We start from the raw sequence: 26,124 nt of genomic DNA on the forward strand, positions 1-26,124 counted from the left end.
CCAGTATCCTGTCTCTCAGTGGCTGGCACCAGGTGGTTCAGAGGAAGGCATAAAAACCTCACCATTGTTAGACATGGGCTAATCCAGGGGTTCTCACAAAAAATTTTTTGGTGACCTCAGAGTGCAGACACAAACTCTTGCTGGTGGCTGCTCTGACACTTTTTCCTAAAATACTTAATTAACTTTAGGAAAAACAAATAAATATACACATCCAAATCATTGCAATTTATATAAGTATTTTTGTTTGTTTTTTGTTTTGTAGACTCAATTAAAAATAATGCACACTTATCTCTATTCTTTACTAGACTTAAACAGCATAGTTTAACTTCTATATTTGGCGGGATTTAACCAGAGGGCTGGCCTTACAGGGGGCTACTGCCCACAGTCCGGTGGTCGGGGGTGGTGCTGTGGTCAAGAGGCAAGAAGGGCCTTTTTTTAAAAAAATATTTAAATATTTCATAGAACTGGAAGGGACCCCGAAAGGCCATTGAGTCCAGCCCCCTGCCTTCACTAGCAGGACCAAGTACTGATCTTTTGCCCACGATCCCTCAAGGATTGAACTCATAACCCTGGGTTTAGCAGACCAATGCTCAAACCACTGAACTATCCCTCCCCCTAGGGTGTGAGGCTGCAGAAGGGAGGTTGGAGCACTGGGGTGGGGGAAGGCAGTGGGGCCGGGGCAATGAAGGGGTGGGTGGGGAGCCCCACCCTAAGGCTGAAGCTTAAAGCCCCACAACTGGAGCCCAACGACCCACCACTGAAACCCAAGCCCAGGCTCCATCACCCCCAGGAAGGTGGATTGGGAACCCACCAGCCACCTGCATTCCTCTGGTGTTGTGCCCCATGTGTCTCCAGAGGCGGGGCAGGGTGCCAACCCCGGCTGGCAGCACCAGCAAACACCAAGGCAGTGCATCCAGGAGCAACAGGGAGGGGAGGGGCTGCTGCTTTTCCCCCTCCCCGCCAGAATCACTACGCAGAGAGCTGTCGTGGCTGCAAAAAAAACCTGCTGGGCTAATCTGCCCCCATTTTAGGTCACATCCTAATCTCTAATATTTAGCGATCTTGTCTCAATCCCGAAGTATGAGGTTTAGTATCCCTTCCAAAATGTGTCAGTATTAACTATTACAATTCTGGATATTATATAGTTTATCCATACCAAGACAAAATGCCTTTTTCAATCTTGCTAATTTCTTGGCCTCAATAATTCCCAGTGGCAGCAAATTCCACTGTCTTAGGACACACATGGCACAGAAAAGTTCAGTTTTGAATCGTCCACCTTTAATTTTATTCAAAAAATATCATCAGACTTTTATAAAGCACTTATCAGGCCATGTGGACAATCTTCCTCCCGCCACCGTTTTTCTTCAAAACAAAATTCTGGCAAAATCAACACAATTTTGCAACACTTTTTTTATTTCAATGGAAAGTGATTCTGTCACAGTTTTTCCAACCAGCCGTAATTGTGAAATGTAGAAGGGCCATCTTAATGTTCTATGATGCATCTATTAGTATTATCTGTATATCTATAAAGTGTTTAGAAGCCCCACTCATGGGCCAGGACCCCACTGTACTAGGTGCTGTACAAAGAGCTTCCAGCCACCATAGGGGAAAAAAAATGTATTCACCCTAAAGATTGGATAAGATACACACTCAGATACCACTATGATGAATGACTTTATAAAAACTTTTACAGAGACAATCAGTAATAATTTAATTATAACCTACTTTCTTCAAATTTAGCTTAAGCACAAGTTTCTAAGGAAATTTCGCTAGAAAAAAGCCAGTCTTGAGCTACTCAGACAAAATCATCAGACATCTAAAATCCAAATAAGGATAAAACAAACAAACAAAAACCCACTCTCTGCAATTAGAGAAAGTATTATTGCAAAATGGATTCTTCTTAGTCTTAAGAATACACCTGGCACCTTCCATGCCAAACCAAATTCTGCTAGACGAAAACATACAGAGGGCTAAAAACAGAGCTTGTAATGCAGGGGTTCTCAAACTGGGGGTCGGGACCCCTCAGTGGGTCATGAGGTTTTTACATGGGAGTCGTGAGCTGTCAGCCTCCAACCCAAACCCTGCTTTGCCTCCAGCATTTATAATGGTGTTAAATATATAAAAAAGTTATTTTAATTTATAAGGGGGGGTCGGACTCTGAGGCTTGCTATGTGAAAGGGGTCACCAGTACAAACATTTGAGAACAACTGTTGTAATGGATTCTGTTTTCAACCCTAATTATGGACAGACTATCATCTATATGTAATGTTCAGTAGCCAGACCCATTGTAATGTTACAATGTAAAAAGAAGAACAGGAGGACTTGTGGCACCTTAGAGACTAACAAATTTATTAGAGCATAAGCTTTCGTGGACTATAGCCCACTTCTTCGGATGCATATAGAATGGAACATATATTGAGGAGATATATATACACACATACAGAGAGCATAAACAGGTGGGAGTTGTCTTACCACCTCTGAGAGGCCAATTAATTAAGAGAAAAAAACTTTTGAAGTGATAATCAAGCTAGCCCAGCACAGACAGACAGTTAGATAACAAGTGTGAGAATACTTACAAGGGGAGATAGATTTCAATGTTTGTAATGGCCCAACCATTCCCAGTCCTTATTCAAACCGGAGTTGATTGTGTCTAGTTTGCATATCAATTCTAGCTCAGCAGTTTCTCGTTGGAGTCTGTTTTTGAAGTTTTTCTGTTGTAATATAGCCACCCGCAGGTCTGTCACTGAATGACCAGACAGGTTAAAGTGTAACCTGTCTAAATTTGTTAGTCTCTAAGGTGCCACAAGTCCTCCTGTTCTTCTTTTTGCGGATACAGACTAACACGGCTGCTACTCTGAAACCTTACAATGTAAAGACTCTCTTGAGTATTGAGGTGACGGTCTTACTTTATTCAAACACTGAACACAGAGGGCCATTAGATCTTCAGAACCAATGTATAGAATTGTCATCCTAGGGAGGCAGGATATCTTTTATTGCACCCAATGGTTATTCACATATTTGAAGTTTCCAGTGCTTCTAAAGGGCTCCTTGTAATGTGTAAAAGGGAGAAGAGTCTATATGTTTTATAAACTTTTTCTACCTAGAAATACTTGATGTACCTTTCTTTAAAAACTTTCATATATTAAAATACAAACATTTAGATAAAGATGAATATTGTACTACAAAAATATCTAAATTTTACAAAAAAACAAACCTCACACACTACTGGAGAGACAACTATGGTTTTCTCACTTTTTAAGATTTTCAGAATAGTCGGAGCTATATTTATTCCAAATAAGCCTTAAAGATTAAGGCTATACTAAGAACAAATGAAATTTAACTCCATGGCTGCAACTAACAAATCTGAAGGAAAGCTATTTTGATGGATCTTCTGCTTGGAAAAGTATTGCTATGACAACGAAGTATTTGTTATAAGACGACTATAAATGGAAGGGTGACAAAAAAAACCAGCATAGTGCAAAGAGAAGTTAGTTAACTGGCTGAATGATCTTTTGGATCTATGTAGATTTTACCTCTTGTACATACTGTTGGTCAAATACAGACCTGATGTAAGCAGGTTTATTTCCCACGGAAGTGTCCGGGTCAAATTCAGCAGTAACATCACTTGTAGTCATAAAATAGGTGTTAGTGGTAAATGTGCATGGCTTACACCAATTTCCCATTTAGTTGATTTGAAAACAAACAAGTACAACTTACATTCTCCAAGGCATGAGAGCACAGAGCAGGAGAAAGCAACTATAAGGTGTAATAGAGCACTGATTCTCAACCAGAGGTACACATTCATCTGGGGATACACAGAAATCTTCCAGGGGGTACTTCAACTCATTGAGATATTTGCCTAGTTTTATAACAGGCTACGTAAAAAGCACTAGCGAAGTCAGTACAAACTAAAATTTCATACAGACAATGATTTGTTTATACTGCTCTATATACTATACACTGAAATGTAAGTACAATATTTATATTCCAATTGATTTATTTTATAATTATATGATAAAAATGAGAAAGTAAGTAATTTGTCAGTAATAGTGTGCTGTGACATGTATATTTTTATGTCTGATTTTGTAAGCAAGTAGTTTTTAAGTGAGATGAAGCTTGGAGCTATGCAAGACAAATAAGACTCCTGAAAGGGGTACAGTAGTCTGGAAAAGTTGAGAGTGACTGTAATAGAGTAACCCTTCTGAGTTTGTTACAATTGTTTTGGCAACATCCAAAGCTATTCTTCCATGATGCAATGTTCACAGTCTAGGGATAAGCAATTGCTCTATTTTTCTTACTACAGTTGTAACATTCAGCTATTATTATAGCAGTGCCCTGACATTCCCAAATCAGTCCCAGGGGCCCATTGTGCTAAGCACTATACATACATAAGATGTAGTAAACTCTTTGGACAAGGGCAATCTTTCAATCTCAACAAGAATAAGACAATAGGTAAGCGTACAATACTATTGGAGAGAGATAAGACTGACAGCAATAGGAACACAAGGTTGCATGTATTTGCCTAGAGTATAATGTGGAGACTTTATATAGTTTATTATTTTTAAGTTCAAATGAACTAGCAATATAAAGATACACTAACAGGGCACTAGCTGTTCACCACGGGGGCTCAAGTGATGTGGGTCTTGCTAGCTAATTATTTTATTAAAATCCAGGAACTGTAACCGTTTCTATATTAACATGCTCATTATAAGTTAAAACAAGCTTTAGTTTTGTTATAAAAACTGGAAAATTAAGCATCTGTATATTTAGCACTCTGACCAGTTGCCACTTTGTTTGATCACCCAGCAACCCACAATATGTTGTATATTAAATGAAATAGTACCTGCTTTTACGAGTGAACACTAGCATGCTGTGGTCAGTTTGTTCATTAAGTAAAGGAAGGGATGTTTCTATAGGAGAATATTGACACTAAATTATAATTATTTGCTGAGGAAAAACTTTAAACACAACACATGGCATCAGAAAAAATCCTGGCTTCTCTTAATCATATGCTTATAACAGTCAACCTCTCCCCAAATGGATATTAGACAATGCACTCCTTTCAGGCCGCACACCCCTCACTGAGTGTTTTTAATACAATGAGCTCCAAACGTATTGTTAGTTGCAGTGAAAGTGATCCTTTGTACTTGGATTATTACTTGCAATTTGTAAAATACTTGCACTCAAAGCAAATTATTTGTTAAAATAGCAGTATTTGCAGAGCCAAGCCATTTTAATCAGAAACATCAATATTAAAAGACACCTACTGGAGGAGAGATTACAAATTCTAAAGTTGTTTGTTACATTTTTCAGAGAAGTAAATAGCAATAGGAGGAAAACAATTTTGTTCAAAACAAAAAAACAAAAAACAAACACTACCACGCAAAATTTTAAATTTCTCAGGTCCCTGATTAGTGCAGTTGAATTAAACACTTCATTCAAGGATATACTTGGGATAAATATACTGAAGTCAATGGGACTACTCAGCACCTAAAGTCAAGCATATGTATAAAAGTCTTAGCAGGTATTGGAGCCCCAGTCAACAAAGTCAGCAGAGAGCAGCTCTGTAGGAAAGGTGGAGCGATTTTACATAATTATTTTTCACATCAGAATCCCTTTAAACAAATGAAGACTATCCATCAGTCATGGTACAGGTAGAGTGTGGGAGTGCAAAAGCCTTATTCGAAGTAACACAGTCTATCCGTATATTGAAGAATTTTCCCCACTCCAGTCACACAGCAGCTTAGAAGAGGATGCACCAACATTTGCCACCAATTTAGCAAATACAAATTAGTATGAGTCACTAGGCAGATTGTAATGAATTTTTTTTTAAAGTTACTTCTTATCCCACAAGTCTTATACTCTGTTTTCTGTGACTACATAAACCTTATAGTGCTATATCCATCTCTTCTAAAAGGATAAACCTCATCTTACAGAGAATCTTAACCTTTATTCTTTTTTATATAAAGAATGTATTAGTTTTAGAAAAACATATTTAGTTAATACTCCAAGAATAACTGAGAGCTGACCTGATACAACACACTCAAGAAAAAAAAAATCCACCGCAGATTTACTCAAAGCATTAACAGAAGCAGTAATTACACCTATAGTTCACTACAGAGAACGAAGACAGAAGTAGCAACATACACGATGATGATGATGAAATATCAGAGCATATACTTACAGAAGCTACTGTTAACAGAGTTTGTGTCTATAAAAATATATTCAGGGTTGCTACTGTCACAAAAACTTAAAATATATTAAAAGGTAACAGATTTTAAACCTTAGACTAAAGTAAACTCCCCAACACATAGGAGAGAATCATAGACTCATAGAAATGTAGGGCTGAAAGGGACCCTGGGATGTCATCAAGTCCAGACCCCTGTGCTAAAGCAGGACCAAATAAACCCAGACCATCTATGCCAGGTCTTTATCCAACCTGTTCTTAAAAACCTCCAGTGATGGGGATTCTACAACCTCCATTGGAATTATATTCCAGATTTTAAATGCTCTTATAGTTAGAAAGTTTGTCGTAGTATCTAACCCAAATCTCCCTCACTGCAGATGAAAACCATTACTTCTTGTCCTGCCTTCAGTGGACACGGAGAATAATTGATCACTGCCCTCTTTATAACAGCCCTGCACATATGTGAAGATTTATCAGGTCCCCTCCTTCAAGGGATTTTTCCTCACTTTTTTTTTTATAAAAACCTTTCCTCATAGGTCATTGTTGCTCTCCTCTGGATTCTTTCCAATTTATTCACTGCTTTCCTGAACTGGATACAGTATCCCAGCTGAGGCCTCACGAGTGCGGAGTACAGTGGGCATTTACCTCCTGTGTCTTACATATGACACTCCTGCAAACACATCTCAGAACATTAGCCTTTTTTGGACTGAGTTGTGCGCTTGATTTTTGCTTCCTAAGTGTAGCACTTTGCACTTGTCTTTACTGAATTTAATCTTGTTGATTTGAGACCAATTCTCCAATTTGTCAAGATCATTTTTAATTCTAATCCTGTCTACCAAAGTGCTTGAAACCCCTTTTAGCTTGGTGTCCTCCACAAATTTTATAAGCGTACTCTCCACTCGTTTATCCAAGTCATTAATGAAAACAGCAAACAGCACCAGACCCAGGACTGACTCCTGAAGGATCCCACTAGATTCGCCTTCCCAGTTTGATAGCCAGCTATTGATAACTACTCTTTGAGTATATAGTTTTTCAACCAGTCTTGCACCCGCTTTACAGAAATTCCATCTAGACCATATTTCCTTAGTTTGCTTATGAAAATGTCATGTAGGACTGCATCAAAAGCCTTAATAAAAATCAAGATATGTCAGGCCTACTGCTTCCCCGCTATCCACTAAGCCAGTAACCCTGTCAAAGAAGGAAATTAGATTGCTTTGACATGATTTGTTCTTGACAAATCCATGCTGACTATTCCTTAAAATCCTACTATTCTCTAGGTGCCTACAAATTGATTAAACTTAAGTTATTAAACAATTTATTTAGTAATTTAATACTTTGAAGCTTTTCTTTAGAACATGTACTTTTCAAATTTGACCTTCCAATTTATCTCAGATGCTTTGATATTTTAGTCAAAAGTTTAAATGAGAAAAAATTAAATAGAAGGTTGTGGGGGTATTTTTTTTAACCTAAGTAAGCATATTCAAATGAAATGTTTAGCATCATCAAATTCTACTTTTTTGGCTTACCGTCTTGAAAGAAGCAGTGCCATTTCAGAACACTGTGGGCTCTGGTTTCCCTGGGATGGACAGACATTATAGCTGTTACCTGCATTAACGTCATCTGCATATATTGATGGATGCCCACCGTAACACTGGATCCAAAAAGCCCAAAACTTTATAGAAATTTGGCTTCAAACTTCATGGCTTAGGCCATTTTTCTCATCCTGGATGATATTATTTTAACACTGAGCCAGTCATCTAACTGTTTGGGTTCACTTTATAGCTCCTGTACTAGATAGTATTATGTACCACAACTTTAACACAGGACATTCTATTGCAAAACAAAGTCAGCTCTTAAAATGACTAGTTCTCTTTAGAAGAATATTTCACAGATTTATGTGGTGTTGAATAAGCTTCTGGCTGAAGATGTGTTATGACGCATTCCCTCCACCCCAAGTATAGATAGTGAATCTCCCTGCTCTACTTGTCTCCAAGCCTCTTATGGAGATACCAAATGGTCTGTCATATATTTGTTCCTTTGCAACGTCCAAAAGAGACAGGCAGTGGGTCAATTTGCCTCTGTGGGATCTTGCCAACTGACACTTATAAAACTTGTAATTCCTTCTATTTATCCACCCCCCACAAGGCATTTTAATATAGGTTAATTAAATCATTCCAGATGTATTTTATTAATTTCAGGCAGCATAATTTCTCTTTATTGTGGGCTGCAGTCACCCAAAGTTTATAGGCTGCCATGGAGCTTGGCCACATGTGGCCTTTGCTAATTTTCCAAGGTTCCACTTTGGTCAAGTGATGTTGCAGATGACGATCGATAGCTTTTTAAAAGATTTCTCGCAAGTCTAAAGCTTTATGCAAGATTTTCTCCTCCCCCCCCCCCCCGCACATCTAAATGTTTTAGCTGTACAATGAATATTCAAACTTCATATACATACACAGCTAATGTAGTTAACAATCTCCTATTTTGACTAGAATTATGTGATTACCAGTATATGGTTAAACTAATTCAGCATACAATGATGCCCTAGTTCAGCCTTGTATTGTCCTTAAATCATAATGTCATAACAAATTCACAATACAAGAGTGGTAATAAATGTGGTAAACATTTTAAGAGACCACAAAAAGATTAAGTTCTTCTTAAGCCTTGAGGAAGTTTAACTATTGAAGTACTTCACTGCTAAAAAGAACAATGAGAAGGTTTGGATATTTCAATGGGGGAAATGGGAGGTGAAGCGCTTCTTTCTTTGAAAGGCTTTTACACCATATTGAAGTACATTATTTGTTTATAATGCAGCCTTAATAAGATGAAACCAGGAGAACCTAATGCTGTAGTAAAAGGGTCAACAGCACATGAACTGTAAAAGCTTTAAATTCATTGTTTTCAAAAGGAAAGAAAGTCTTCCTTTGAGATGTTGGATGTGAACATACGGTAATATTATAATCCTTCTTCTTCACCCACCACCCCCACCATGCCCATTTAGCATATCAACTTGGAAAGTTGATCCAGATATAAACTAACATCAACAGAAGAAATCATGCTCTCAAAGTAAATTCTAAAAGTGTTTTCTCTCTCTCTCACACACACACACACGCACACACACGGCAGATATACGGCCAAATTCTTGTGTATTGTCACCAAAAAAAAAAAAAAAAGCACAAAGTAAAGGTGTGGAGCACAACTTTCTTGCCCTGATCCTGGTGCTGATCTGTACGCTTATTTAGCAGCATGCTGTTTGTTACAGGTCAGAATGGCTTGCCTCAGACCAAGTGACAGAAGAGCATGTACAGGTTTGCATAGTGTAGAGGGATCCTAACCACATTCCCTTTCTAATAATCACACCCCTGTACCTGCTACCCTGGCAGCAAGCAAGGTGCGTGCTATACAACCCTTGGATTAGCTGTACACCAGTGCAGGATTACCTTTATGATTGTGGAGATTCTTTTATGAACAAGTTAGGACTTGTCTAAAGGAGGGAAAATTGCACTCGTGTAGCTACAGTAGCATAGTCAAACGGGTGCAAATTTTCATAATCTAGACAAGCTCTTAGTCAGCTCCAGCAGCCAACATATACCAGTGGAGCAGCATAAAGCTGTCAATACACCTGGGGATCTGCCCCATAGATTTGAAGGGAAGACTGACTTTAATAAGACCTAGATATACATATTATGATTTCAGTTATATTGAGGAGGGGGTCATACTGAAGTTCAAATATTTGTGCATAAAATGATTTTCAATCAAGAAAAACAATAACTTTAAACTGCAAATGTCTTATTTCTGAGAAAGTCTGCATTGGGGAGAATAAAACCTTTCTGGAGTAGCGCTCTGCAAATTGATAATTAGCACTTTCTGAAAAACCTGTCAAACTATCGCAAACAGCATTCTCTGCCAATGGGATTAACATGACTCAACAAGCTCCCTCCGATTCTACAACTGCATTGGATGAAGAATTCTATGCATTAAAATTTTACTTTTCCATAGAATCTTATTTAAATGTTTAACACGTCTGCATAGATTACCCTCTGTTTCTGCTACTTACAAATACATTAATGAAGTCATTAGTCTTCTCGGGTCTATAAAGAAAGCTTATTTGAATATTTATTTAACTGCCATTCTAATGTAACCATCCAAATTATTTAACTATCTGAGAGTATACAGGATGGTGGATGCTTTTGATAAAAGGTCAAGGGGACATAGGAAAAGTGAAAAACCTCTTTCACGGTGAGGGTGGTATGTGAATGCAGAAAAGATACTTACAGCTCCAATGTTAACCTTAAGTTACTCTAACAAGCACTGGGTCCTCCACTGCAGTTTTACCATTTTTACTCCACTGCTTTAGAAAATCCCACATTATATTTGATCTCCTAAAGCTACATGACCTCAAGCTGTCAGCTCATATAGCATGATTCTGTTGATTTATATGAAAACAGACAAAAACAGGTACAATGTCATTTATTTAAAAAAAAAAGTTTTAAGCCAACTGTAGTTGCTATGCAGGGTTATGTTACCAAGGCAACAGTGTATATCTGAGTACTAATGGCCTGTCCTTTTGCCAGGCAACAAACAGCCTTGTGATGCAACTGCACCTGTCTCAGCTATGCGTTGCTATGGAGACATTCTAGTTACTATGGTTACCATCACGCTAATCGCCTAGCAAGGGCAAACATACAGCAGTCTCCTGCGAAAGCCCAGCTGTTCCTCCCAATCTCTGAGTGAAGATTGATTGTCTGGCCATGTGATGGAATGCACTGCTCAGCAGAGATGCACAAGAACTTCATTAACGTTACTTGAAAGAAATCATTTTGTGCATCGCCACCTCCTTGCAGGACAAATATTGGACTCATATTTTTAAAAGAGTATGCTGAAAAGACAAAAACCATCAAAATCACTCATTAATCCAGAGGGCTAGTAGCAGGCATTCTTCTAAAGTCAGACAAAAATTCCTGTTGATTTTATGGGGTTTAATACATGCATTTCACGAGGTCCGAGTGACAAAAAGGTATTTCTGATCAAACCAAGATTTGCTAGAACATTTTAAAATGTAGATTCTATATTAGCAGTTAAAAGGAAGCAGATCTATTGAGAACCAGATATTTACTTCTCTCCTTTGTGGGTCACAATCTTAAATGCTCTCTCCTAGCAGCTAACACTTCACTTCTAAGCAATGGTCAGATAAACACACCTATTTCATTACTATGTGAGAATGAAAGCCCCTATTGTTCTCCACTGCACAGCTTTGAGATAAATGCAAGCACACGCACTCACCTACAGAGCACGTAGTAACCACAACAAAAAGAGTTTTAAATCACCAGATGTAGGGTTTACATGGAGACTTGACAGTTGCATTGACAACACAGTCTTAAAAGACTACTCAATCAAGCTCAAGAGAAAAATAATTCACTAGCACCCTGCTTGCTAGAGTCAGATATTTTTATCTACTGAAACAGGACAAACTGATATTTTAAAGCTTCCCATTTGCTTTTGCATGTGTTCATTTTACATTTTGCTTTTGCTGAGAAATGTTATAAATTAGCCATGGAAACACTACTTCTTCCAGTCTATGGATTTACTAGGATCAACATGTTGCCATCATCCAAGAGATCAAGAGGGTAAGGAATACTGTAGATTAAGTAAAGGATTTGACCATTATACTTCAATATTTTGTTCACTACCATATTGTCATAACTATTGTGATTAGTTATGTTTACTGTCTTATCCAAGAAGTACAGCTCAATAGAAATAATAGTCGTTACAAAAGGTGTTCTAGTTTTCTTACCTTTGATATGCCTGAGGAGATGTGGGAGGTGTATTGAACACATGTGAATATGGATGATAGGGTGTCTTTTTCAAAGCCTGAATGAGATTTTGTCTATATTCTGGGTCTATACACCACAAGGACCCTTTTCCAATACTCTGCAAAGAGAAAGAGTAAAAAAAAAAAGATAAACATGATCTAGTTGCATAGCCGCATGTACAAGCAATACTTTCGCAGGGAAAACAGTGGATTTCTTTTTGCTTCTTGACAGAAATGAACAGCGTTTGTTTGCCAGAGATTATTACTCCAATAATGAAATATTTCAATTTTATTTAAAATAAGGCTTTCAAGGAAAAAACCCCAAACTATTATCACTGTTTACATTCCTAATGCTCAATAATATCTGGAAATTTCCCTCTTACTCCAAACTAGAAGAAGAACTACAATTTCTTATTTTTCCATGTCAACTTTGAAGACAAATAGATTCCCCTTTAAAAGTGAATAAAATGTTATTTTTTTGTTTTGCTGTTGTAAAAACAAAAAACAAAAACAAAAAACAGGAAACAGGGATAAAAAGGAAGGGTTTAAAACACCCTAGCAACTGTTTTAAAAATAAAAGGACTTAATCCTTCAGCCACATGACATCCGTGCAATTCTACTACAAAAGCAAATTAATCCATACACTTTTTTTCTAAGAAAACAAAAAAAATCCAATATAATCAGAGTTTAAGTCATTTAAGACTATTGAGGAATTTTGATTGGTTAACTTTAATTAACCTTTCTGGACACACTGAAAACTCTAGCAGTCAGTCTGTGATGGGGAAGCCTACACCAAAATTCAATATTTATTCTGTAGATCAAAGCAATCCTTGTATCAGTACAATCAGAGGTCAGAGTGCAGATATTCTGAATTGTTCGGTTTGAACTCTTTAAAAAGATGTAAAGCGTGTCCTTAACGGACTTAGAAAAATGTCAGTTCAGACACAGAATAGGATGCTATTTTTTTCCACTAAAAGTGTTCAAAACAAGATAGGTAGGTCTGTAAAATAAACAGCTATTCCACTTACTTATTGCTACAGAGGTTGCGGACTTTCAAGTAGCCTACCATACTGAAGTCATTTTGGTAAGATTTTTGGATAAACATTAGCTGTTTTACCCCCTTCTGGAAAAAGTCAAGTTACACTACAACCTCTTGACACTTACTCTTTCTCAGCACTATATCTAGCTTTGGCAGAATTCAATTTTTTGTTTTTGTTTTTTTAATAATTTCAACAAATATCAATGTTTGTTTAACCATTTTTTCTATTTTAATCAATTTAATTTTTCACAGCTGTGCTAATTATTGGTTTTAAGCTTTTATTTGTATTTTCATCATTGGGGGGACTAGACAATAATTATATAAGGACAGTAGATGCTGAAATTCAAAAAGTTAAAGCTCCATAACGGGTAAAACACAAGTTGTCAACATCGTGTCAAAATATATGAAGTAAATATCCTTAAATCAAACTCTAATAAGTTCTAAAGAAAAATGCTTCTTGCTTTGCCTATCTGTAAATTTTGATGATCACAGATGGAAATATTTTCTTGTCGGTTTGTGTGTATACAGTGAAATTGATGTTTACTAACATTTAGCGACAAAAAACTAATCCTTCCAAGCCTTTACTTTAGTAAAGTAAGATCATCAGTATATTAAACTATATGTTATGATGTGTACGCAGTGGAGTTAAAAAAAAATCATCACTCTGAAATTAGTACATAACTAAAGCTGGGGGGGACACACCACACTTTTGCTTTTGGAAACTCTGTCATGTTTGTGGAACATCATCAACTTTCAAAGTATCAGAGGGGTAGCCATGTTAGTCTGAATCTGTAAAAAGCAACAGAGAGTCCTGTGGCACCTTTGAGACTAACAGAAGTATTGGGAGCATAAGCTTTCGTGGGTAAGAACCTCACTTCTTCAGATTCAAGTCTTGCATCTGAAGAAGTGAGGTTCTTACCCACGAAAGCTTATGCTCCCGATACTTCTGTTAGTCTCAAAGGTGCCACAGGACCCTCTGTAACTTTCAAAGTGTGGCCTTATCCTACAAAGATACTTCAAGATTCTTTACATAATATACAAGATTCTTACAAACCTTCCTCCAAACTCACAATCACCCAACCCTGTTCCTGCATCTGGATCTGTTTGAGTAGATCAGGGGTAGGCAACCTATGGCACGCATGCCGAAGGCGGCACGCGAGCTGATTTTCAGTGGCACTCACACTGCCTGGGTCCTGGCCACTGGTCCAGGGGGCTCTGCATTTTAATTTAATTTTAAATGAAGCTTCTTAAACATTTTAAAAACCTTATTTACTTTACATACAACAATAGTTTAGTTATATATTATAGACTTATAGAAAGAGACCTTCTAAAAATGTTAAAATGTATGACTGGCACGCGAAACCTGAAATTAGAGTGAATAAATGAAGACTCGGCACACCACTTCTGAAAGGTTGCCGACCCCTGGAGTAGATTCTTGAGCCTTCACAAAGCCCCACTCACTTCAATGGATTCCCATCTGAGATCAGTCATCTGCTTTCCTGGAGCTCATTGTGGGATCCATCCCTTAAGCTTGCAAAATAGATACAGCTGTAGACACACGTATGGGTGTTCAAGCATACTGCCTCAATCTTGTTGCGTTTTACATCCTATTTGTTTGCCTATATGTTGTCTTAAGTGAAGTAAGGCTCCCTGGATTATGTCTGAACAGGGCCTACCATTCTGTTGATCCTACATAAGGGGTATTTCTCACTTTTACCCCAAGTTAGGAAGAATCCTTGTGACCCTATGCTTGATAGGCTTTCCAGGATGATCTTAGCTCAGTGGTCCCCAAACTTTTTACCTCACGCCCCCCTCTTTACTCCCCCTCAAGCTGGGGCCAGGAGCCGGGCCATGGCTCCGGGAGGGGGAATGCGGACAGGGGTAAGGGGCCAGCGGCTGGGGCCACAGCTGTGGGTGGGGCCAGGGCCAGGAGTGGAGCTGAGGCTGGGGGCCAGGGCCCCAGCCATGGAGCCAGGAACGGGGCCCCGGACACAGAGCTGGCAGCTGGAGCCGGGGCCAGGGCCAGGAGCAGAGCTGGGTGGCACTCCATCCCCACCCTGTATGGAGACTGGCTGGGTCCTCAGCTGCGCCTCCCAGAATTTTCCTCTGTGCCCCTCTAGGGGGGCACGCCCCACAGTTTGGAGACTTCTGTCTTAGATTGTACATGTTGTACCCATGTATCAACAATATTCCAGCAGTGGCAATGGAATGGCCTGATGTTTCCATGTTCAGAGAGTTTAACACAATGGCTGCTTGAGAGTCCAAAACTAAAAGCCTGACTAATTTGCGTCCGTCTACTTACAAGCCCTTTTATTTCATTCAGTTAGCAATTCTATATAGCAAAATCATTTCAAAGTATTTTAAGTCAGTATAGCTATATTATGATACCCAGCTCTTATGTAGCATTTTTCAGTTATACATCTTCCAGCGCTTTACAAAGGTCAGTACCATTATTCCCATTTTACAAATAGGGATAGCACAGAGTGGGACAGTGACTTGTCCAAGGTCACCTACCAGACCGGTGGCAGAGCCTGGAACAGAACCCAGTTTTCCTGAGTCCCAGTCCTGTCCTCTATCCACTAGGTAGAGTGAGAAAGATGTTAATATAGTCCTTTAAGAAAAACGAACAAAGCAGAGAGCATTTTTATAGGGAAAAACTTGCTGTAATCCTTAGTATCCAGAAGATGGAACAACTTTTTGAAAGTTATATTTAAGGGCCATCAAGCTTCAAGAGATCCTTTTAACATTACTTTAGTATATTTATGTGCCTATTATACAATTACCTACACTATTTATATTCTCTATGCCATTATTTATTTTTGTTTATATACACAGACGCAGCTTTTGGTCTACCAAAAAGAGACTAGACTTCACTTATGTACTGAAAATTATTGCATATGAAGTATTCAAAAAATGCTGTGATACATTAGACTACCCCAGTGAGCTTGAGATTCAGGGTTCAGTGAAATTAGCTGTGCTTTTTAGCAGCATCCGAATTGGTAACTGACATTTTGCGTTCAGTCTTCAAACATTATACCAGATGTCAAACATCAGTTCAAAACAGAGATAGGTTTACTTGAAAATTTGTTTGTGCAGAGATGCACCAAGGATTGCAAATATGAGTTTCTTATCACGAGAGTAATTACACTTAATATATCAATGAAAAAATGTTAATGCTGATTACCCTATTGTGAGCTTTAGTATGTAGCTTCTAGCAGACTCCTCTACAAGGTGGTTAAATTAGAACTTGGATGCCTGTGTTTTCATCAGATACAGAGCATCTAACAGCAAACAGTAAACCAACTAATTATACTGAACTGGAAGGTGTTGCAAACACAGGATCTGGCCCTATAAGGTGGTGAGTATTCCCTGACATGCAGTAGTAAGCGGCAGTTGAGAGAGCTTGGCCTCTTAAAAAGACTGGGTTCACAAAGAGGAGACAGAAATACAATGGGACCTAAACACATTAAGAACAGGGACAAGCAGTAAAATGAGATTAATCCTGGAAATGTACAACAAAAATACAACCTGAAAAAAACACAAATATTCAATACCTTAGAAGAAGTAAATATCAAGAGAGAGAGACCTAAGGTAGGCTGATAGCAAAGATAACTAGGTATTTATAGAGCCAATCACTTCAGAATGTAGTCACTGACATACATGTGAAAAAGAGAAAAAATGGCCTGCATATGCAGTCTGCCCCGAAGAACAGGAAGCCAATTGTCCCTGTCTGTACAAAACTGGTCACGCCCCAAAAGCTGCAGACAGTTCTGGACACCTCAAGACGTCAGCGAATGGGAAGGGGGCAAGAGGATTTATGCTATGAGAAACATGTGCGGTTTTATCTGAACACCATAAACACCAAGGAGAAGGAAGTGTTTTAAGGGAGTAAATCTAAGGAAAAGAATATCCCATATTCATGATATTTGTCCATTAGGGAGGAAAAATTAGTAATAGTAGTAACTTTCAAATACTGTTTATACATATTCTGATTTTAAACCTAACAGCACAGAGATTTTTTTTAAAAAGGTACACGCTGCCAAGTACCTCCTGTTACTTACTGTGCATCCATAACTTCCAAAGTTAATGGGAGTTGAGAATCCTATAGGATTAGGTCTCTCATAAAATAACCAATAAGAAAGAAGTTTTGTACATTATATATATTGGGTCCATTGATGCTCTCATTTACATCTGTGTAGATGAGGAATAATTCCAATTAAGAAATTGCACCAACGGGGGAGGTGAAGGAGGGAAGATCTGTAAGAGACAATTTAGCAAATAAACTTTTAGCATCTGTATCTCATTTTAAATGTATGTCTTTGGTTTTTTTAGTAACAGCATAGTCACAGCAGAAATAGGGTGTGTATTAAAAAAAAAATGAAGCAACATTTGGTTAAGAATATCCTTCTTGACAATCAAAGAGTGAAGAGCTTCTTAACTGGCTGTATAGCTGAAGGACTAGTTTTCCATCATAAAGCAAGTCAGTGGAATTATGACCAATCATTTAGTAATTAATTTCCATCTTATGACATTTGGTGTGCTGCTCCACCAACTCCTCCAGTGTCAGAAGTCAATAGTGTCTCCAATCAAAAAAGACAAGGGGGATGGGGGGGAGAAATGCTTGGATTACATTTGTCTCCTAGGAAACAAATGACTAAGGAGTGGATAACAACTCCCTGATAATCTTAGCAGTGGAATGTTTCAAACTCCCTAACAATGCGTCCTCTCAAGGCTAGAAATCTTATCCATTCCTGTTTTTCACAGGTTATTGTTTTACAGAAGAATTTAAAGGTTAGGTGCAAAAGGACTCAATATTATTGAATGTCTCCTCTACCATGTCCAGGAGGAGTAGGGTGACCAGACAGCAAGTATGAAAAATAGGGACTGGGGGTAGGGGGTAATAGGAGCCTATATAAGAAAAAGACCCCAAAATCGGGACTGTCCCTATAAAATCGGGACATCTGGTCACCCTAAGGAGGAGAATATAATCTTTAGAATGGTTCTCTCCCTTTTAATATATTTCTAGTAAGTTATAATTTGCTAGTGACCAATACTGATTTACACTGAAGTGATAAATATTAAAAAGGCTATAAAGTTTTCAATAATATGACATACGTCATGCCTCCATTCTGTCAAAAAACATAGCATTCATGTGTGAGATGTATGTAACAAATATATGTAAAGTTTTTTTTTAAATAAGGCATTATGAATCTTCTCTCACAAGATTCAAAGGAGGGAGGCAGGGGGACGATTCCTCACCCCTATTTAAAATTTGCCCTAACAGGCCACATCTAACATAGCATATATATACATTTATTGGAATTTCTTTTTTAGGAAATGTAGAAAGCATGAAAACGTGATTTAGTTTTTGATGGCCCTACTCTTTGTATTCATAGTGAGCAATAAATCCCACAATAAAAAGGAGTGGGCATCTAGTAGGGCTGATAGTGCCACCTATTATTAAGGCTGCCTGACACTTCCCATTTTAAGACCCTATATTCAGTTGCTTTGGGGCTGAAATTTTACATGCTGGTTATCGGCGAGGCAGATTAAAAAAAATAAAATAAAAATAAACCTTCAACCAAAATGGAGAGCCATTTCTAATAATGAGGCAAGGGAAAGAAATGTTTTTCCCATTTTAAAATATTCTGGGGACCTTTTCTATGAACAGCTCTAGCACTCCTATGCTTTGGAGCAGGACTTGAAATTTGGTAGGGGTAGCCTTTGCATCAGGAACATGCCTTTTGCAGTACCCAATTTTGGCCAAATTATAGACCTTAAAATAAAATAAACAAACAAACCACACCTCAGTTCACACATGCTCAGTAGAGACTTCTTAGATTTTAGCAGATCCTCACTAAGCATGCTCAAACTTCTGACAGCTCCATGTGCTAACCAAACTGTACATGTGCCATCTGCACAGAGTGACTGCAGGCTTCTTCCATCCTAGGGTTATGGGGTGAAGCCTGACTTTCCCTGTAATAGCTGCTCTGGGTCAGGATAGGGCGTGGCCAGTCACTCCAGAGAAGACACTCTCTCCTGTGCTGTCAGTGACTTGCCTGTTGGCACCCTGAAGGAGGAAGCTGTATGATTTGAGAGCAGAGTTAGACAAAAGCCAGACCAGCAGGAGGGAAAGGAGTGAATTAGGACCAAGAGTCTAATGAGAATGGCAGAGGTTGGGCAGGAGGGAAGAGAAAAGAAACTGGGATTGGCTGGACAAGGTAACTGGAGTTAGGAACCAGTGCGGGGGCAATGGGAAACAGATCTGACATGATGTTGGAGTCAAGGGGAAGAACTGAAACTGGCTGGGCAAAGCGACTGGGACAAGAAGTCAAGGATGGGGGAAGCCTGGAGCAAGGAGCCAGAGAGAGGCATGGGAGACTGAGACTGGATGAAAAGTTTGTGGAGAAACACTAGGACTGGGAACCAAGGGGAATGGGGAGACAGATCAGATGAGGAGCCAGGAGCAAAGAAGCTGAGACAAGGCCAATATGGAAGGAATGGAGAAGAAGCGGTCATGCTTGTAGAGAACAGGTAAGAGTCTGTGCCCACTAGACCACACATCCCTTCAGAACCCGGAGTGGAATTTATAATTCCCAAGTCTCACCATTCCTCTGCTGTCAACAAATATACGCGAACCCACTGGAAAACCTTGTATCATCCCCACCCTCCACCCCCTCTAATGCTGGTCAACAGTACAAGGACAACCTATTGCCATCAATTATTCCATAAACTCAAGTGACAGAGGTCTGGGCAATGGATCTAAAGGTTCTAACTCTGTTGATGACCCATGTGGGTGTCAATATGATGCAACATCAAGGAATTTCAGGGGTTTTTTTAACTATGGTTTTTTTTTTTAATTAAAAAAAAAAATCTAGGAAATTACACACAAAGGCTCAGTCAAGCCTACAGAAATTGGAAAATGCCAGATTAAGGTTGCCTGTGCAACCTTAATTCAGCCCCCTTGTGCATGTGTGTTATGACACAGTCTTATTAAGTGATCACATACTTTTTTCCCCACAAGACCTCTGCATTATTCAGTGCACAGGATGAACCTGCTCTGGGGATGAATTAATTAAGGTTGTATTGTAGTGAATGAGGCTGTTGTCTATCTGCCTCATCTGTTGTGAAAACTGGAAGGCATTAGTGAATAAGCCAGGGGATTGCAGGAAAAGAAAGGATGGTCTCATGATTAAAACTGCCCTGAAAAATTGGATAATAATATACACCTCTGCCACAGAATTCTCATGTGATACTAGTCAAGTCCTTTAAACCAAACTTTCCAAGAGTGGTCATTAATTGTGAATTCCTAATTTTCTGAATCCATCTTGTGACCCTGGAGTCTGATCTGCAGAAGTACTGAACACTTACAACTGAAGTCAATGGGAGCTGTACTTTGAAAATACAAAGTCCCATATAATGCTAAGTACTCTGAAAACATCAAGTCCTAGGTGTCTCAAATTGGGCAACCAAATACAGTGAATAGTTTTTACCTCATTCTCTTTGCCTCAGTTGTTCCTGTGTAAAATGTGGATAATACCACCCCTTCACCTAACAGGTATCTGTGAAGATACATTTATTAATGTTTGTGAAGGACTCATACGCTAGTAATCGGAACCATAGAAAATCTGAGGAAATTAATAATTCTGTCTACAGAGCAAGGTTTGAACTGAGTGCAATAAATAAGGCACAGGGCTACAGGTTGAACAAAAAGGAGAAAACAAAATAGCAGGTCATTCAGTGAGCACTGTCCAGCCTGTGCACTGAATGAGACAGGGGTTCTATGGAAACAATAAATACGTAATCATGTAATAAGACTGTATCATAATGTATAAGGGGGGCAAAATAAGGAGGCAAAAGACAGGGAAATTACAGTTGCACAAGTATCCATAATTGTGGCATTTCCTAACTTTTGAGTGCTTTACTTCGCAACCTTAATAATGTTCTTTTAAAGTAGCTTTGTCTCGGTAACATTATTTGTATTATTTCAGATATATTATGGAGGCAGCAGTAGCTACTCCACAGTTAATGTGGAGTATATTAAGTGAAGCATTGAGATGCGCAGGAATGAAATCATTTTGTGATGCAAGAAAAATCATGTAGCATGTTACTAAAATAGGAAGTGTACACACACAAGGTTCATATCTCAACAATAAACTGCACAGCCATCTGATAAATAGGCACACTGAGATAAATAGCTCAAATAGTTGCCTTTAAAAATAAAATATTCTGCTTTTAAAAATAAAAAAATAAAATTATGCTCTTTTCTTTCCCTCTTTCCTGAAGCACTGGAATGGGTTACCTAAGGAGGCGGTATAATCTCCTTCCTTAGAGGTTTTTAAGGTCAGGCTCAACAAAGCCCTGACTGGGATGATTTAGTTGGGGATTGGTCCTGCTTTGAGCAGGCGGTTGGATTAGATGACCTCCTGAGGTCTCTTCCAACCCTGATATTCTATAAGTCTATGACCCCCTCCCCCAAAAAAGTGGTATTTCCCCTCAGAGTTACATGGTGGTGAAAGCCAGGACAGGCATTATTCGGTCTTTGACTGGTAACAAATTTAAGGGTAGACATCTTGTGATCCAACAGAGCTAGAAACCAGAATCTCAATAGTGTTAAATCATGAGTAACTCCAGTAACTTCAATCGATGTGCTCCAGATTTACACCTACCTTGGCAATAAACATGGAAGGTACCTGAGCAACTACAAAGCTTATGCAGCGTGAGTAGGAGCAGAATTTGATCTAGGAGCTTTATTCCACTAGGGGGTGGAGGTGGGGAAAGATTTCCCTGCTTCCCAGAAAGTTCATCACTTGATTCAAGCCTGATAGGTCCCACATTGTCAGACCTTAAAATTATGGCATTAGGATTGAACTTCTCTATCGCTCAAAGACCAGTCTGAACTAAGGGTAGTTTTGGAGAGCTTGAGGCTGGGGTAGACCACAGCAATGTCCTGCTTTGTCCCGAATGATAGTGCCATCCATAGCTAGGAAATGGCTCAGAATACATTGAACCTGCTACATTACCAGCTAAAGCACCTCTCCTGGACATCAACTAGTAGAGGCATTTTACTGGATTAGAAGGTTGAAGGTTCAAGGTTCACATCTCTGGGTAGCTGGGAGGAGAGAGAGAGAAAAATAAGGGAAAGAAGAGAGATTTAGCTAGTACAGGTACTTGCCACCCCATCCCCACCATTGCCAGAGTAACAGGCAGCAAGTGACCTACCTTGTATCTAGCATAGAAAGGAGGATAGGATAAGAATTCAGAAGTTTAGTTTAAGTTGATGTAATTTCCATGCTCCTTTGGCCACATCCTACTATTAATCGAAGTCAAACTACCCACTGAAGTCAAAACAAAAACCCACAACCCTCCTATCAAATAATGATGATAGTATAGTGTATAAATACATATAGTAACAAACTCCCAATGATTTACCAACATGGAACTTATGTACGACCTCCAAATGGCCCAGAGGCTAGCAGAGAAGCCAGAAAAGAGATTGCACCTAAAGCAGTTATAGATGCTAAGACCGTAAAAATGTATACTTCCAAACAACCCACTTCCCACTCCTCCTCATGCTAACATTCACCTGCTTCTGACACCTCAGTGTAAAAAAGGTATACCAACTTAAGTCTTCAAACTACGTTAAACATTACCTCCCACTGATCCGCTGTGTGGCTTGGGGCAAGTTCGTATACCTTTCTACCTTAGCTTCCACTCTGTAAAATGGAGCTAATACCATATCTACCTCACAGGGAGGTTTGAGAGGATCTAGTACCCATATAGCTTTTGAACAGGCAGAGTGCTATTTAAGGGCAGTTGTTACATGATCCTGAATCTTGGGAGGATCACAGCCACAGCCAAATGAATGGATTAGAGTGGTTTTCAACCTATGGTACATGGACTCTTGGGGCTCCGAAGACTATGTCTAAGGGGCCTGCGAAAGGTTGTCATTACCACAGAACAGTGGTTTTCAACCAGGAATCTGCAGACTATGTTTAAGATTGCCAAAGGGTCCACACCTCCATTCAAAATGGGTTCCGCAAATGAAAAAAGGTTGAAACTACTGGATTAGAGCTTCAAAAAACACATCCACTGCTTAGGTTTCTCTGGTGTTGCAGAGGTCACAGACCCATAGACAGATGCCTAGCATGCCCCAATCCAGGTTTTAGGGATCTGTTTCCAAACAGAACTCCTTAACAGATTGCTATTTAGACTCCACTATTTTCAGAGGACTGAGCTGTCAAGAGAGGAGTTTCTATATCCTCCCACCCTCCCCACTCCCAAAGGAGTCAGTTGTGGGTCCTTGCAAAAACCTGAAGAGGACGCATTCACAGACAGATAGATTGTGGGTTGGGGGAAATGTTATAAGACCCAGCCCTCCAAAGAAGTCACACTCAGTATTGCCAGCCCCAAGTGTTCAAAAATCATAAGTCAGTACACACACTCAGCTCACACATACATCCAATAAATCATGAGATAAGCCACACACACACACACCCCACATGTTTTTTCAAGTCTATTAGAGTTCTTTATTTCTTTTCCAGCTTGTGAAACTTTAGGAGTTCCCATTTTCAAGCTTCTCACCCGCACCCTAGACTTTCATTAAAAAAAAAAAAAAAAAAAAAAAAAAAAAAAAACACCTCAGATTCTGGTGTATTCACATTACTCCAGAGCTCAGAACTTGAAGAAAAACATTAAACATCATAACATGAGACTTACAATGAAGTCCCCAGAAATGGCACCAGTAAAAACTGGTGCACTTTTTGCAGCATCATTAGCAGATGCTACACTTGTCCAGTGTTCTAAAATCCTCTGGTAATGACTCCCATAAATTACCCATTGGAATGTTGTACAGCTCCTTTAGGTGACACATGCTGTAGCAGGCACATCTGGATGTCTCATTTGCTCCCAGGGGCTGCAATGTTTGACCTAATAAGGCAGTTGTCCAGGTGAAAATAAATCCAAAGAGCTAGATGACACAGATACACAGTCAAACTTGGGTGCCTGCAGTTAAGTACCAAAATCCATATTTAGGCAGCAGAATAAGCAGCCTTCTTTTCAGACATGCCAACCACCTGGAACTCCCGTTGACATTAGGGATCCAGCTGTGAAAATGTTGGCTATTCGTCTGGTACTGAGAGCACATTCAGGTTTGCCATACAAAAATGAAACCATCAGACTATTCTGTTCAACTCACTGAGCTTTAAAGTGGGGTCAGAGCTGAATCCTTGCTGTTCTAGAGATATTGGTTGCATCACCAGCACTGTAAGGAAGAGTATAAACTTAATAGGTTCCCAAAAAATGACTGAGCTGAAAGTATTGTTCTATGTTAAGAGGCAGTACTTGCTGCAAACAAACATATTATTCCAGCATTCACTCACCACCTAGCATTGTAATCATTTGAATTATGAAGCAATTTCAGAAACCTAGACTCAAACAGTGTTTTTGAGCTGGTTCTCAAGGAAGGCAAGCCAATATAAATAATTCCTCCTAAATGCAAGTTCCTCCTCCCCTACTTTATAAAACGTCTATTTCATAAGAGCAACAAGAGACATTCCAGGTACCGCAATTTGGAGGAAACTGCACTTCTTGAATCCTTAAGAGCAGTTTGCCTTCAGCCTTGTAATAATCTCCCAGAAATGCACTTGAGCGAAGGAGCACTTGCTTAAATAATGGATTCATTTTCACTAAAACAGAGAATGCTGGGGAGTGGAATTTTTTACAGTACATTTTGCAATACAGCATGGATTACACTTCCCTCATCAAATATGTCACTATTCCTGGAGATCTGCAAACTTGGTAACAGGAACTACTGGAAATAAGCAGCTCACAGTCATAGAATTCAACAAATCAAGCCTACTGTGACCATTTATGTCTTGTTGAATCAGCACTGCAGCACCCAGGGGTTGCCAAGGGCAGAGAGGCTTTTCCATATACAAAGGGAACTTGTGCGAACGCTACTTTGAAAGGTTGGCTCTGTTCTATTCATTCTCAAAGACAGTGACACTGAGAAAAGTGTGCTTTCCTTTCCATTCAGCAGTCTCTCCCTCACTTTAGCGCCATCTAACCTTAATGGCTGAGCATCAGCTGCTGAAAGGGAACTAGATAGGAGTTCCAGTGTCTTCATGTAAACCTGGGGGGGGGGGGGGAAATCTATGCAGCTGCAAATTAAAAACACAAGAACTTGGTAACAAGCTACAGCATATTGATACTGAAAGGGGGTAAGAGTGCATTATGAAAATCTGTAACCATAAATTATCTACTTGGCAAATGGATAAGCTGAGGCTGCATCTTCCCAAGTATTTGTTAACCATTAGCAATGATTCACCAGTCAGCACTATTTAGAGGACCTTCATCAATTATCTTTATTCATTGATGTTTTAAGTTACCAAACCAGAAATCCAACATATAAATGATTAGCCTCATTTGTGTACAATTGTTTCTGTAGTTGATAATAACTAGGTAGGACAAAATACCAGGTTGGTAGTGACGGTAACAATCAGTGTTCTATGACAGCTGTGCAGCTGAGGTGCTTGCATTATTTTTTTTAAAAAAAGTGAAAGCAGCTGCAGAAAGACACAAACAGAGCATTAGAGTAGTCTGAGGCTAGTTTACCAAAGAAACACACTGCTAGGCAATTCTTAAGGAAACAAAAAAACAAGCAAACCCATTGCCAACAATTGCTATTATTATAAAGCACATTCCTTAGATCCACTGTAATCTCACAAAAAAATTACAAATAGCTACTCATACAATCAGAGTCAATTTTCTACACACCCTTAATGTGTTTCTAATGTATAGGGCTGAAATTCTATATGTAATTTTTAGAGTTACAATACAGCACTTTACAATGATTTTAATGATGGCAACAACTGCACAGTAAGCATTTCATTTTCATAAACCCTCACAAAAAAGCAAGCCTCTGAACTCAGAAGTTGTAGAAACAACCCCTGTAGCTTCAGATTAAAGTTTTATACTGTTTCTGTCTCAGGTTGACATGCACAGAAAATTCAAGTACAAGAAATATCTGCTTTTTAAAAATGAAACTAAAAACAACTTTTTTCCTCTTCTATTCTGAATTCCGCCTCT

At 39.0% G+C, this 26,124-nt stretch overlaps 1 protein-coding gene and 1 long non-coding RNA gene across 14 annotated transcripts in view; one reads left to right on the forward strand and one right to left on the reverse strand.

Annotated features, from left to right (window-relative positions):
• The window catches only part of FOXN3 (forkhead box N3), a 304,684-nt gene that overhangs the window by 118,600 nt on the left and 159,960 nt on the right, over positions 1–26,124 (reverse strand). For all 13 annotated transcript variants that reach the window (XM_065593507.1, XM_005285379.4, XM_065593505.1 and 10 more), the window contains exon 3: positions 11,979–12,115. In XM_065593507.1, the coding sequence (XP_065449579.1) occupies positions 11,979–12,115 (137 nt within the window). The remainder of the gene's footprint in view (positions 1–11,978; positions 12,116–26,124) is intronic.
• LOC122174519 (uncharacterized) overlaps positions 11,513–26,124 on the forward strand; it is a 75,138-nt gene continuing 60,526 nt past the window's right edge. The window contains exon 1 of the long non-coding RNA XR_006176482.2: positions 11,513–11,811. This is a non-coding gene — a long non-coding RNA (uncharacterized LOC122174519). The remainder of the gene's footprint in view (positions 11,812–26,124) is intronic.

This window comes from Chrysemys picta, chromosome 4 (assembly GCF_011386835.1).
Source record: "Chrysemys picta bellii isolate R12L10 chromosome 4, ASM1138683v2, whole genome shotgun sequence".
NCBI lineage: Eukaryota > Metazoa > Chordata > Testudines > Emydidae > Chrysemys > Chrysemys picta.